Genomic DNA, 15,937 nt, shown 5'->3' on the forward strand with positions numbered 1-15,937 from the left:
AATAAATATAATTAAATAAATCCTTAATATATGAAAAGATGAGTTGTTTAAAGTAGAAATAACAACTTTAATACACGCGCGTTACCTATTTACCTATGAAATTAATAATGTCGTTGTTTCGTGACTACTCTGTTGTCCCTTTTCTGGTAACCACTGAATTCCATTGTAATTATTTACCGATGGATCTGCAGTCCGGATACCCGCCAGAGATGGATTATTATTGCATTAACGTTATCGATTTCAAAGGCATCGAAACCAGAATCCGCCAGGGGAATTTCTCTTCCTCTATTTTAGGTGGGCTAATTGAATTGCTGACTTCGGAATTTATGTGCTAACAAGAAACTACGGCATGCAAGGTGTACCGCAACATCTCGGCATAACTTCAATGATGAATTCAGTGCACAAACGAAATGAAAGAAGAGCTTCTTTCACTTGACTTTGTTTTTGACAGTAAAAGATTGTCGTGAAATTTATTGCTTCTTAAATGTGATTAAGTTTGAATTCTAGAAATTGTTAATATCAAAATTTATAGGATCTAATTTTCTTATGGGTAATTTGATTTATGTCACCTATAGATTGTTGTTTTGAATTTTATATAATTATATACATAACTTAAAATTTATAATATACCAATTTTGAAACAAATATATACATATATTATTATCACCACCCTTATGTGTAAGAAATAACATAAAAATAGTCTGAATTTCGTAAAAGTTAACAATGATATTTATCGTTTTCATATATTCTTCAGAAAACTTCTTTTTTCATAGAACAAATCCTGTAATATAGAAATTTATTTAAAATATCTCGTGAATATATCACTTTTCGTGCTCTTTGTTGCAATTTGTTTACACGAGATAACGTATGAAAGAATGTACGTGCCTATATAATTCTATTTTGAACTTGCAGAAAGCAAATGATCATGCAAATGTACTTTTAAACGATGAATGTTTTGAAGCATTTATCTCCTAATATTAATTTCTCGTAAAATTTGTCTTGAATCACTTTGGAAGAAAAATGTTTCGACTTGTACCATCCTTCATTTCCAATTTCAATGAAATATTAAAAAATGTATAAAATTCGAGATCTAAACAGTGAATAAAAAGTATATAAATCTGATCAGTGAGCTTGTCACAGCACAAGGATACCAAAATTCACAGATAATCTTGGCGATGGAGTGGAGCCAATTAAGGCCAAGCGAGCTCCGGTACACGACGGGCTTCCCTTGGAATCCTTAGAATCGCTTCCCAGGACTCGGCGTATCAAAATTATGGCGGAACATCTGCGCACTTCGCCTCGGCTTATCTTTCCAGTCTTATTTTTATTTTCTCTATGCGTTCATCGCGGATATCCAAACACCGTGAAAAATCAACGGAACCTTCGTAGATGTTCGTGGAAAATAAAACGTAATTTAATTCGCAACGAAATGAAGATGTTGTATGCTAATGCATCGAATTGTTATGCCTAGTTGTACTATATTATTATTATTATTATTATTAAATATTTGTATTACAAATAAATTATATAATTCTTAAGTTTATTAACGAATTTTATGAATACAAATTTAACTGAATTTTATATTTTACAATAATTATACAATCCTAAGTTTAAGCAATAATTGTACAATGATTTTTTATAGTAAACAACTGAAATCCTACTGGTATCCCTTAAACCTTTATCTGCTCACACCTCCGAAACCAATTACTCACTGATGACACAGCCTAATCTCCTACTTCACAGTTTCCTTTTTTCATTTTTAAACCGTCCGCTGACTAGCATCTATCTACATCACAAATTCAAATTATACCATTTTATCTAGATCTACTGAAATTCTATTAAGTTTGTAACATTGTGATAAATATATTTAATTTAATAAATGTTATACAATAAATATGAGTTTAACGGAATACAATAAATAATACACGCGTTTTTCGATAAATTATTAAAGAATTTCAGAATTTGAAATACAATGGAGTTTCGGTTTTCGAACACAATTCGTTCCAAAAGCTTTTTCGAAAACGACATTATTTTACTCATAAGAAGTAATATAACAAAAACAGTGTCAACAAATACAATTTTATACAAAAGAACAAACATAATAAAATATGTGTTGGGTTTTTAATAAATTATACTTTTATTGAATACACAAAACGAAACTTAAGGAGACCGCAAAACATATCAAATATGAATATAACATAATAAAAAAATCGTTTCCTGAACAATAAACAAAATACAATATGTTAAATACGTCGATATATATCGATTCGTATACAATTTTCTAGCAATATAAAATAACAATGACAATTTACCTTTAATAATAAACGAAGTTTTTTTGTTTAAAAATATACATCAACTATATGTTTGGAGTTTCTTTTTCCAAGAATTTTGTTCTTTTTCATTTTAAGAATTGTTCACCTTCATTGTTGTTTTAGCCATTTTTCTTTCTCATTTATCACTATCATTATTCTTTGTCAATAGCAGTGCAATTTATTTAATAATAATTTATAAAAATAATAATAAAGTTAGGGCATTGCCAAATCGAATACATGTTTCCACTGATTGTGAAATAGATGTATTCAATTAACGCTTTCTCTCCCTTCATACGAGAAACATGTTATTTCCAAACTATTCATTTAGTAAGCCGAAATTTTGTTCGGAAATCGATGCTTTTTTGTATGGAAAATATGTATTTTTTTATTGTATTGAATATCGATTTGTGCGAAAACAGACGATCTATTATACTATGCGAACTACTGTCGATTTTTTTTGTGAGTTTCTGAACATTTATTCGTTTCTGTTATCCTAATATTAGTTAAAAATAGAATCAATTTCAATGTGCATTTATTAATCCATTTCTTTTCGAATATCTAAGTTATGTTTCCATTAATAATCATAAGAAGTAATTAAAATTTACTTGTTAACAGTTATCGCCTGCTTGTTAATCTTCGTGCACACATTTGTTATATTTTTAATATTAAATTTGATTAAAAAGAGTTTCGAATTTAAAACTTCAACTCATGTCAAATTTTGTATTTCGTGTTGTGTATTGTAACAAACAGGTAACACTCATCTGGTTTTCAATAATTTAGGATAAATAAACCAGATTATCATAGATAATCAAAGAAGTCTGAGTGAATAACTAACATTCAAAGTTCAAATATTTAAAATTTTATCTCATTAATTAAAACACGAGAAAAACTTTCAAACCAATCCGATGAATAAAACATTAAGAAACTAACCGAAACATTAACGTGAAAGGTTTAACGACATTTTTACCCGCTACGATAATTTCCTTTCAAAATACCAGCACAAAATATTCCATAAATCACTGAAGCACGATGGGGTGATTTACATAAACCGCGGGATGACGCTAAAAATCCGGATAACATTGACCACAGAGCACCCATGGGGGCTTTAAAAATATGAACAGCTTTTTGCTGTTCTTCCGACGTTCCTTAGATAACTATGAAAATGCATCAACGTAAATACCGAAACTGTACACGCAATTTGTTTATGCGAAAAACGTGAATGTGTCTGGTACAAGAACGCTGAGTAAACGTCATTGAAGTTTCCTTTGTCATAAATCGTGTAGTTAACCAGTGTTTAGTCGGCGCGATAGGTTAATTAGCATTTCGCCGCGGCGCGGGCACCTACAGGACGAAAAACACCGATTAAATCTTGTTATGCAAGAACTTACAAAGGTGAAGCGAAAGCGAGAAAAACTGAGAGCTATTTAATGAGTTCCGTCTGAATTTAGCAGTCCATTAACAATCTATTTAACGAATCCCCGCTCGGGGTAATTAATTGGGCTTCCGCCAGCTAAGGAAGTTTCAAGTTTCAAGGTGCGATTGTTACCGACCGGATTAAAATCTTTTGATACAAAAAGAAGAAGTGAAGGCGTGTTTCAGTACAGTTTCAAACGTTTCACACTCCGTGAATAATTCTTTACGATTAAATCGAGCGAAAAATGAAGTAAAAGTATATTATAGTGTGATATTGTTATTCGTGGCAATAGATCATTTTGTTTTCGAATACCTTAATATCTGATCATTGTATTCTGCAGATGTTCCATTATTCAAATAGATTGAAGCGAATTCTGATTATAACGATTTTTTACGTGTAGTGGACATTTCTGTAATTTAATAGTTAAATGTATAGAGGATTTATAAATATTTATATAAACTTGAAGAGTTCTCAAAATATCTATTGACATGTTTGCGATCAGGATCGAATTTGAAACATTAGGTTGGTGCATATGAAATGACTTTTCTTATTTGTATATGTTTGTACTCCTATTATTGTTATTCATTTGTTTTTTATATAAAGATTTTTCCGAATTATGCATAATAACTATTTCTTGAATAATTTTTTGCAAACATAGATACCGCCAACATTTGTGTAATTTTCTTATATATATTCAAACGTGGAATAATGCTGCAAAACCTATGAAAAGTATAAACAAAGCATTTGGGGACAATACTGTGAATGAAAGAACAGTGTTGTGTTGATTTGCAACATTTCGTTTCAATATCTTTAGAATTTATTAATTCTAACAATTCAGAATTTTTCAAGAAAGGAATTCATTAAAAACGCGTTAGAAAAAACGTATCGAACCGAATAAACCATACTTTGATTGTTTAAACGTCTTTTAGAACATCAAATAAGGTTTCCATTCTTCAAAAAAATCTGATTCTATGAAATAGAATTTTTACGGGTTTAAGACATAGTAAATAAATCAAATAACGCATTTTACATAAATGTCATACACAGTGATAATGAAATAGTTCTATATTTTCTACAAAATTGATGAGCATTACTAACCAAGAAGAAATTAAATACTTTTAATAAAATTCAAATATTAAGGTAACCAAAGAGCGTTACCATCACATCACACAAATATATACTACTTATCACACTGCATTACATCATATCAAATCATACCACATCATACATATGCTACAATATAGCGTATCCAATATAAGGGACAAATTCAACCATGTAACCTCGTCTTGATACAATATTACAAATAGTTTTTCAATTTTTGTCTTTCCTTTCTTTTCCGTCTCCAATAAGAAATATTAGTTAACTTGTTTATCTTCATTTTATAACTAGTTATTCGACTGATCACGGTAGATGTATAGATATATGCAAAGTATCAATACGTTTAGTATTAACCTGTTAATTGTAGAATTTAGATTTTGTGTGTACAGAAATGAAGTGTATGCTCGCCAAACGCAGGACATATACACCTAGGATATATTGTAATGAAAATCCAAAGCGAAACAAAGAAGAATTACATGTTTATCTCAGAAGATAAATAATTCATCTTTAAAAGAATTAGTATCATGCCAAGCTTTAAGACGACGTGTATACTCGTCAAACGCAGCTTACGAGTTAATCTCTACTGCAATCATGGATTTACAAAAAGAAATATAAATATCTTTTCGCCACTACATAAATCACCGGTCATGAAGCATCGTTAATCAACAGAACCGCGAAAGGAATCATAAGGCAAGGGGTTAAACGGTAGTAAGAAATTTAGAAACGCCCTTTGACGCTTCAAGGGCCGTGGTGCACTTCTCGTTTCCTTGTACTCTCGCGCGGCCGAACAGAAGGCTTCGTGATCCCGACGATATGCCGTGGAAGATTGATGTCAAGCTGCTTACCCTTTCCGTTCGCTCCGCGGCGATACGTCTTGAACGTAAGCGGCCGAGGGGAAAAAAGTCGCGCGAGCGTGTGATATTGAAAGGAGGGAAACGAATGCCGCACGGACGGACGGCGCATCGGAATCGATATGCAACGTCCCGGCTAAGGCGGAGAAGATTGAAAGTGCGTCCGAGAATTGAATCCGGCGCGGCGGCCGACTGAAGAGGGTGGAAGGAGAACAGAAGAGGAGTAAGGCGATCGCAAAGACAGAGGCAATGGCCGAGAGACGAGACGAGACGAGACGCGTCTCGAAGAAATGGAGGCACTCGGAAGAACTGGTCCGCGACGGCGCATGAATCATCTCTCTTCTCGATTGAAGCCGCGGAGGAACGGAAATTAAGGTTTGTCCTTCCTCTTTTGTACATATACCGCTTACTTATTATAGTATATAAATCAATAATAACAGAAGGATATAAATTAAACTAAATAAATATAAATGTTTACTAACACTGGTTTTACAAATATTTATTTTATTGTTTATTCTATTATTTCTAGAGCAACTGATGTTCATTTATTTAGATCTCAGAAGTTAGGGATTGAAAACAGATAACGAGGATACGTATTCATGCAATTGAATTAATAAAGATCAATGTAACCGTTTAACAAATAATGTTTATAAAATTCAATGTGCGTTAGATTGACGCGTTCCGTAAACCTAGTATTAACCTTTTCGCTACGGCGGGATTAGCCGCGGAGGTATATCCCTGTACAGTAAGGTTTGTCGCAATCTGCGTATCATAAATGTAGCACTGCGATTTGAAACGGATAAAATTTTACGCTGTGCAATTACGTTAGAGTAGACTATAATATGCATAGCTATAGAGAAAGAGTTGTGCTGTCATAGTGGCGTACCGTTCAAAAAGGTGATATACATGAAAGCCACTATAGTGGCGCATAGTAGCTAAAAAGTTATAATACTAAATTAGCTAACGACCTAACTGCAGTCCACATCTCACGTTGGTTCCATCGACCACCAAGCTAAAAGCATACAGGGGCAAGGGGACTCTTTCCACTCACAATGCTCGGGCTGCCTCTGCTTTCGACGCATGGTCCTTCTTGGCGCGCGGCAATATCAAAGGATGGAAGCGATGTCGAATGTGACGGAGTAAGACGGAACTATAGAGAATTTTGTTTTGTATTGTTACGTCTTACTTCATCGCTTTAGGCCTCGGCTATATTTTTATACGTGTAGTATTAGAATCTGTTCAATAGCAATTTAAACGGTTAATAATTTATTTAATTTTTTTTTATTGTGAGCAATTACAATCTGCTATTATTATAACACTCAGAAATTTTGATGACGTAGCACAGGGCGTTGACGGGATTCAGAGTGGGTGACCAGTTAGACCCGGCTTAGGTAGTTTGTGGGTGTAATTCTTAGTTATTTACTGAGAATCTATGTTGCATGTCTTTTGGCGTGAATTTCTTTAGCCTTCTGATTATATCTTTATTTTGTAGGTTGGATGCTAGCAGGTTGGGGTGGTTAGCGATTCTTAGTCCGTATCTTTCACTGAAGCGAATGATTTCTTTTTTGGTGAAAATTCATTTGATGAAGCTACTGTAATGAAACTAAAAATATTTTATCCATTAATTCCGAAGAAAATCGACGTTGACTCTGTGTCATGTATTATACCAGCCTGTGGAAAGGAACGTGGGTGAACATATGTATGTATATTGAGTAATAGCATTAAAAGGTTAATGAACAATTCTGAATAATTTTCACCGCGTTTTCGTGTATGTACCGCGTGTATGTTAACACTTTCACGCCGCATGTCATGTATATTCGTCTTTACTACCACCAGTTAGCAGCAGGCATCATATAACTAAGTACATATGCGGGACTGTAGCTACTAACGTCACTTTAAACTAGGTATCTTATTTTTTTTAATTTTCAGTGTGTGAAGGAGAAACAACCAGTGTTCTTTACAAAGCAGAGTCTCTAAATATTAGAGAGATTCATGTTCCAACTCTATTTTAGACAAAATTGAAATGCTTCCCCGTATTAATTAGTGGTGTCATTAGTGTTTCACTTCGTAATTGAAATTTCTATGACAAAGCAAATTTATTTGCTTATCCTTCATCCATTGTTTTGTAATTTTCGAAGGCGAACTGCTTGAAAATTATTAAAAATTAATAATTTTTAATTATTAAAATCAAATTATTATAGATTAAAATACTAAAAGTTGAAAATACAAAGTTAACGAGAATGGTTTCTATTTGTCCAAAAAGCAATAAAGTATTTAACCTTTTCACTGCGATGTACTATACGAAGAACTATCAATATCGTAATGATGCTCGTTAATATTAGAATTCTCGAATATAATGATTAACGTGCAATTCCTTCTAAAAATTATAAGCATATACCTTCCTTACATATTCAAATATTACTTTTCATATAGTTTAATAAACACCGTTGTGATTTCAGTAATTGCAAAATAAGGAAATTAAAACTCATGACTTTGAAGTGTGATAGTTCGGGTACTAATAAAGACTGATTCTCAACAATTGAATACATTATTTAAACAAAAAAGCTTTGTACACTGCCTGTAAATTAAAAATTCTAAATGTCCTAAACAAAATTCTAAATGTTTTGAATTAAGCACAGTTTACTTTATTATTATATACATATGTAAATTACATCTTTCACAATGAATAAGGTAAAACCCTGCGTATGCTTCTTACATAACAACGTAAGAGGTCCTAATATTAATGATTCAGAAAATAAATTAATATTATAAGTTTGCATTTTATTTTGTGATGCGACGAGCGCATCGTCGGGATATATGAGAAAGCTTTCGTGTTCGCTACGATGAAAGTGACTCTCACGCGGCGAACCTTCGAAACTGTACTTTCCTGATTGATGGTCGCGCTGCGACAGTTATCTATGCAACTGCGTCTGTCGAGAAAGAAATATGGATGCCAGCATCGCGTCTATCTTTGAATACTAGGAAAAGAAGAATTTATAAACCGGTTGGTATCTCTTCTCCAAATTCAGGCGAAACAAAAGAAAGGGTGTAACAGTTTATCGAATCTTTCAGGATTATCTAGGCAATATGGTTTCTGCATTATTGGTTCTTGTTCCAAATTATAATGGAAATAAATATTATGCCTATGCAATTTAAATAAACTTCTTTATTTTATTTGTACATAATTGGGTTTGTATATCATTGAATTGAATTGAATGAAATATTAATATATTAAAATACATAATTGAATATGTTTTGTCACGTGATTCACCATCGATGGAAATTCTTACTTTATTCTTTATTCTAATGTTATATTTTTTAACCATATTTTACAGACATTTTATATTATACATATGCATATAACGCCAAACGCTACCTTTTGTTATTAATAAAAACATTACTTGAAATTTTTAATTTGAATTATAGTTTTCTCAATGTGCTATCGTCCAGTGTCAACTAACGTATATACGTGACTGACACTAACACTAAAGTGTATATGTGCCCTTGCTCTGTCAGTGATTATCTGCTGACTTTACAGTAGATAGTTTTTATTATAACAAAAGACATTACATTAAACGGTTTAAATGACAGCTTCAATATTCTCCGCAATAAATATGTTTTAATTACATTATTTGCAAAAGGGCCATCAACAAAGAGCAGAATTTGCAAACTGAAGAAACAAACCAAACGCGAAACCTGAGAGCACTCGCGTTAAATATGCGGCCGTAAAAGTGTTAAATACTGAATGAACGATCGTATTCCTGAAAATGAATACCCAGCAAATTCAAAAGAATCGCACAAAGCGACTACCATGCATTTATCCCAGCTAAGTCTAAGATTTTAAAAAATACCTGTAAAGACAATCTCCGATATTTAGATTATACCGATTTTACTGAGGCCCATAGGCGAGCGAGACCTGTAAACACTTGGAAGTGCCGTAAAGCAGTCTCTGGAAAGCACTTTTCGGCTAAAATCATGCCACAACTGCATTACCTTTCGTTTGCAACGACATTATAGTTTCAAAATTGAGCCTTTGAGAGAATACCATTACAAAAAGATATAAATCGTTCTACCGGTCAAATGACCAGTCGTGGTAGGTAAGACAGACTACAAATTTTTCTCAGAAAATAAACAATAAAAAAAGAAATGAATATTGAAAAATATATTATATGTATATTTGAGGAAAAGTCGTGAAGTTTAAAGACTATTCAATTACGTTCTATATAGGAAATTTTAATCGAAATTTTAAAAACGGTCATTTGACCGGTTGTGGTAGGAATAGTATTAATTTTCAAGTCAAGGTGATTAGTAATTTATTTCGACCGGAAAATTTTTTAACGTGATTGACTTGCACGGATTGAAAGTGACTGAAAGGACTGAAAAGATACGTTCCAGCCAGCGACTAACCAAGTGACTTATTCATCCAGTGATTCATATAATTCGTGTGAAAGGCTGCGCGTGAAAAATGGATAATCGATATTCGCGATGCAACTTGATTCCTGAGATCGACTTTCAATTAACGGTGGACTGCTTTTGAGAATTCGATAGTTTAGAATTTTCGAAGCTCATTTTACAAGGAGTAGCGACTATCGTTTTTCATGAACAAAATTTTACCTAGTGAAATGAAATATTCTTCAGTTCCTTAGAATATTTTAATATTTCTTTAATTCTCTATCACTGTTTTGACAAATTGCTATTGTTAAAATCAGCTTCAACCAGTATTTAAAAATCTAAAAATCTGAAAATCAGAAAATCTGAAAATCTGAAAATCTGAAAATCTGAAAATCTAAAAATCTAAAAATCTAAAAATCTAAAAATCTAAAAATCTAAAAATCTAAAAATCTAAAAATCTAAAAATCTAAAAATCTAAAAATTTAAAAATCTAAAAGTCTAAAAATCCAAAAGTCCAAAAATTAAATCTAAAAATCTCAAATTCTAAAAATCTAAAAATTTTTAAATCTAAAAACCTAAAAACCTATTTCAATGCTTATTCTTATAACTATATAATTTCAAATAATAATAACGGTACAAAACATAACAACTTCAAATTATCGCCGAAACTAACATATTCCAAAAACGTTATTCAGCGTAATTATTACTACTACTTGAAATTATTTTATTCATGAAAGGAATTCTTCAGTACAAACTCTTCTTAGTGATTCTAATTTGTAATAGGTTGTAATTAGTTCATGTAACGCCTGAAACGTTTATTAAATATCAATAATTACCAATGTACCGTTCCATGAAGCATTTTGTCGCGGTTCCAACAGTGAAACGTCTCGCGTTGAGTCGCGCTAATATTGCCTACAACAATCCCTTGTCAGCATTGAAACACATCCAGTCATGTCTGGGCAAGAAGCTTTCGTGATTCCGGACAGTTTGGAATTTCTCGGATTGCACACCAAGCACCGTACAAAGCAACGCATTATACCGAATGGGAATAACGTTTCGCTGTTTCCAGATCGATGGTTAATGGCTATTTAAATTCCGCTGACTCTAATTTCATTCGTCAAAATGTTTGTTTTGTCCGCTGAAGCCAGGTATATATCTACCTACCTCCCAAACATGTTTCATGTTTTTGAGTTTCAAAGTTAATGGCTCAAAGCAATTGCAATTTTCATTGTGCGTGGGCAACTACAGATACACAATTTCCTCATTCCAATATACGTATATTTTGCTTTAGTCAGCGGTGCGTACTAATGTTTGAAGAACACATTCACGATACAAGTCGTATAAAACCGATATTTCAGAAGAATTTTCGACAAACAGATTATTGTAGTTGTTAAGGGGTAACGTGCATCTAGATGTAGCAACAACATCGATATTTTTATATGTATACAGGGTGTACATAATAACTGGAACTGGCTATAACTCTGTTCACGGTAAAGTTGACAGGCATTGTAAAGAAAAAATATCTACTATTCGACAGACTCTATTACACTATGGTGTTGGTTTTTTCAGAAATAATGCAGTTGCAAAGCACAATTGAACTTTTCTTAATCATTTAAATTATTTTGTAAGTGGCTTTTTCGTGCCTATTAAAAAACATTTAAGATTTATCATTGAAAACTCAAAATTCTTCGAAATATCTGACTTCGAAGGCTTCGAAGAATTTAGTTAGGTTACATGGTTACATGGTCACTTTATATAAAGGCAATGCAAAACGAGCAGCGGTAAATTACAAACACTGTAAAGGGTTCTATACACGCTAAAACCTGTGGCGATGCAGGCAGCATTACAAGCGATGGGTTTCAGCCTTTTTCACTTTTTGTTTGAGTGCAACATGTATCATGAAAACTTGAAAGACTCAAACCTATCGCTTGTATATAGCGATGCAAGCATCGCCGCAGGTTACAACGTGAATGGGGGTCTTAACATTATAACTACTAGATGGGTTAAAACGACCAATTCCCAACTTCTTGTTTTACAATTACTACAAAGGTACAGATACTTCTTTAAGAACTGATTAAAGAAGCTGATCTAGTAATACCTAAACTGAAGCATAAGCCAATTGAAATCTCAATAAATTCACACTTATAGTTTTTATAAAGACATTTTATCCCTTTACATTCGTATGTCGTGCTGGAGATGACAATATAAATGTGTTACAGAACGTTGAAAATTATTTGAAAAAGTACCACACTCTAAAAGATTATATAAATTAAATCTTATTATAATAATAATAAATAAAATAAATATAAAACATTGAATTCTATCGCTGTAGATTACTTTAATTCGTATATTTAATTTTGGCCGGTTAAAACGGCCAAATCGACCACCGTGAGAAGGTTTAAGTGCTCGGTACTTCTAATGTTAAGAGTTACTCTCGCAACTTAACATTCGCTTTAACATCATCTTCGTGGACCCGTAATTCAGAGCAATTACCATTACATCTAACAACGAATAATACACGACATTTGTATACTCGCAACGCTGATTAGGTTTCACAAATGTAAAACAGCAGTTTCGTCCGCGGTGCGCGAACTTCTTCAACAGCGGCGCGGATAAAGGTTGTCGTTAACGGTAACTCGAAACACGGGCGAAATAAAGGACCTTTTTAATAGCTCGATGGTCGTCGGGGAACGAATATCGACGTGTAAATGCAACGAAAGGAGCCGGCGAATCTGTTGGGCGGACACATCGGCCAGGCTCTCATCTCTCGCTGTACTTTCCAGGCCCGCTAACAGGAAAATTCGAGCTGGAAGCGAAACGTCGCATTTAATTTATCGCGAATTTCAGCGTTAGAATTTCACTGAGATTTGCCGGGCGACGATCTTACTCGTTTTCCAACCGGCAACGAGCAGAGAAGCGTGTCTCGCTCGGCCGGATGACAGTATTATCTTCCGTCATGGCGTCGTTGTTAATTTGAAATTACCGGCCGCATCGGGGCCGTCCCGCTAAATAACGAGTGCTGGTAATTTAAGGGCCGTTAATAGGGAACGTTGTTAATTCACTGTTTCATATTTATTTCCTATTCGCCGCCGTGTTTCTAGTTACTGTTTTATTTATTCCACGCAATTTTTCTTCGCTCCTGTAATTGGCTTTTTTAAAGCGAACCTGTCGTGGCCGACTATTTTTCTTCGACTAACGTCTTGAAGTTAACAAGTCACATTCCGTTTGAATGCTCCGAATTATCGCGTGAAATTACATGTCCGTTGCATGTGCTTCGTTGAACGGCGCTGTGAGGTTTTTTTTGATATTTAATTTAGAATTACCAATTACAGCGTAATTTGGATCGATGAATACGTTGGCATGGAGTTTTTTTTATGTTATTTTGTCTAGGAATATTATTATACTATTTCGAGTGGATAATTTCAAAATTGAAAGTCATGTAAATGTTTATACAAGGTAAAATTTTCTTAAAGTAATTCGCGGAGATTGAATTTGAATCGCAATTTGCTTTTTCTGTGAATGAGTTTAGTATGTTAATATCGAGATACAAACACTACAAATTTAATTATATTTTATATACGCATTACTTCATGTTCATTATACTTTTGACATAAGCACATAAAAATTCGAAATACATATCAATCAAATTTTATTTCAGTGCTTTTAAATTTTATTCAATAAAACTTGGCTAAACACGTGTATCATTTACGTAAATATTATCATAAATTAAAGACACGTAATTTTAGAAACTTTAATTTCATTAATCGTTTATGATTCTTTATAGTTCTAAACAAAATAACGAGATTGAAGTGTAAAAATTGTAAAAACAATTCCCATTTTGCTCTTTTATCTTGCAGTAACAAGGAGAACAAGGATTTTAACAGCAATGAAGAATGGAAAATATTCTATGACGAATTCCTTTTTTCCCTCTTATTCATAAAGTTCTTTTTTAATCACAAAGTATTAACCACTTCATTAAGCGCAACCAACTCGAGCAGAACATTCTCAAAAGAGTGCTTTCCCGAATCGAGGAAAGAAAGGACGGTCGCTCTACTTTCTTGCAGAAAGTCACTCTAAGCTGAAACTTCTTTCCAGCTCATTTGCATTGCAATATTCACAAGTATTAGGGAGAAAATGTTCATACTTTCCGAAACATATAATACACGTTATTACTTTTTCATTTCGTAGTGAAACTAATTTTAAATTTTATCTACGTATATATGTATGTAGATAAATATACATGTTCAATTTAATTACGAAAGCGTTGCTTAGCTATATGGAAATTTAAATTTATAAATATTAATTTTTAAAAGTACATTAAATACCGACTTTTTTTATTTATTACGCGTGTTATATGAATTTTGTCGACATTTACATTTGTAGTGAAATTACAAATGTAAATAAATGAATAAACGTATGAAATTAAAAATCATTCAGGATTAACTTTTTGTCTTCAAAATTTTAATAGGATATATGCCAGATACAAACATCTAGTGTATTTTTTAGGTTTTACATTTTATTTTATCTAAAAGATAGAAGATGTTTCGTTAATGATAATGTGTTTTACGCAAACAAATCTTCCTTTGAAGATCACACTTTCTGAAGTTTCAGTATTATCATCTTTTAAAGGGAATCACTTAATTTTAGTAATATAACACTAAAGTCAATAAACAAATTGGGTCATATAAAATATAGTAAGAATATGCACCATCTGGCATTTCAATTCCGTAAGGAATTCAACTATAAATGATAGGTAAAACAAAAATATTAGAAAAAAATGCATTTTACAAGGGAACACATTCATGAACAGAATATATAATACTTTTTATTACTATGTTCAACATTAGAACAATCAAGCAATTATATTGTTCAGTTCGTATTCTCTTATACACTTTGCAGAGATAAATTTATTAAAATTTCGATTGACTTATATTTTAATCATTTCAATGAACAATTTCATTAATAATAAAACATTAACACTAAAAACTAATAAGTTCTCAATAATAACATTAATTTCTCCAATAATCATAAAAAAGAAATACAAAATGAATCATTTCCATATATGCATCTGATAACTCTAGTGTTTAAAAAAATTTCATAAATTCACAGCTGTTTAATCGTACAGATTCGGTCCGACTCTGATCGTAAGACAAAAGTCACAACTTCTCACCATATCTGATACGAGCTTATAAGATGGAAGAACGTGAGGTAAAAGTAGAAGAGGAATTATCACATGGAGAAAAGTACTCACTAGGATCCTTGACGGCGGTGATAACGAGACGGAAGCCATTCCCTTTAGTGCCCCAGGAGTCGGTGACGTATTTCAGTGTCACAAAGTTCGTGCGAGTATAAATCGCGCCCACGGTCTGTTCTGTGTTTTTACAGGAAAAGTCCGCCTGGGAAACAAAAGAAAGAACACACATTAAATTCAAACATTCCACAGAAAACACTATCGCGTTTACCATGGTTTTAAGATGAATTATACACGCAAGTAAGAGATATAAGACTTTCAGTGGTCAATCTATTATTCAATGTGTTACTTGCAATTTAAAGCGAAGTTAAACAATTTTTTGAAACAATATCAATTTCAATTGTTTCTGTGAAGTTTTATCTCTAAAATAATGTTGCAATTGTACGATTACTGTACATTAAGTGCAAAACTGAAATAATGCAGGTATTTTCTTTCTTACAAAATGGCCTAGTATATATTCTATTATTCATAGTAGATGTTTCAATATTAAATTTAAGGAATATATCAATTTTACAGATTTCATAATTCTTAAACGTCACATTCTTTATTGTTTCTTTGAAATTTGTGTTGACTTTGATGCAAATACTTATACGTGTATCATAATCCATTTTTATTTTAA

General features: G+C 32.5%; 1 protein-coding gene across 1 annotated transcript in view; it reads right to left on the reverse strand.

Annotated features, from left to right (window-relative positions):
- The window catches only part of LOC116431104 (uncharacterized), a 297,657-nt gene that overhangs the window by 50,759 nt on the left and 230,961 nt on the right, over nucleotides 1–15,937 (reverse strand). Inside the window, exon 3 of the mRNA XM_031986081.2 lies at nucleotides 15,319–15,463. Within this exon, the coding sequence (XP_031841941.2) occupies nucleotides 15,319–15,463 (145 nt within the window). The remainder of the gene's footprint in view (nucleotides 1–15,318; nucleotides 15,464–15,937) is intronic.

Source organism: Nomia melanderi, chromosome 2 (genome assembly GCF_051020985.1).
Source record: "Nomia melanderi isolate GNS246 chromosome 2, iyNomMela1, whole genome shotgun sequence".
Lineage (NCBI taxonomy): Eukaryota > Metazoa > Arthropoda > Insecta > Hymenoptera > Halictidae > Nomia > Nomia melanderi.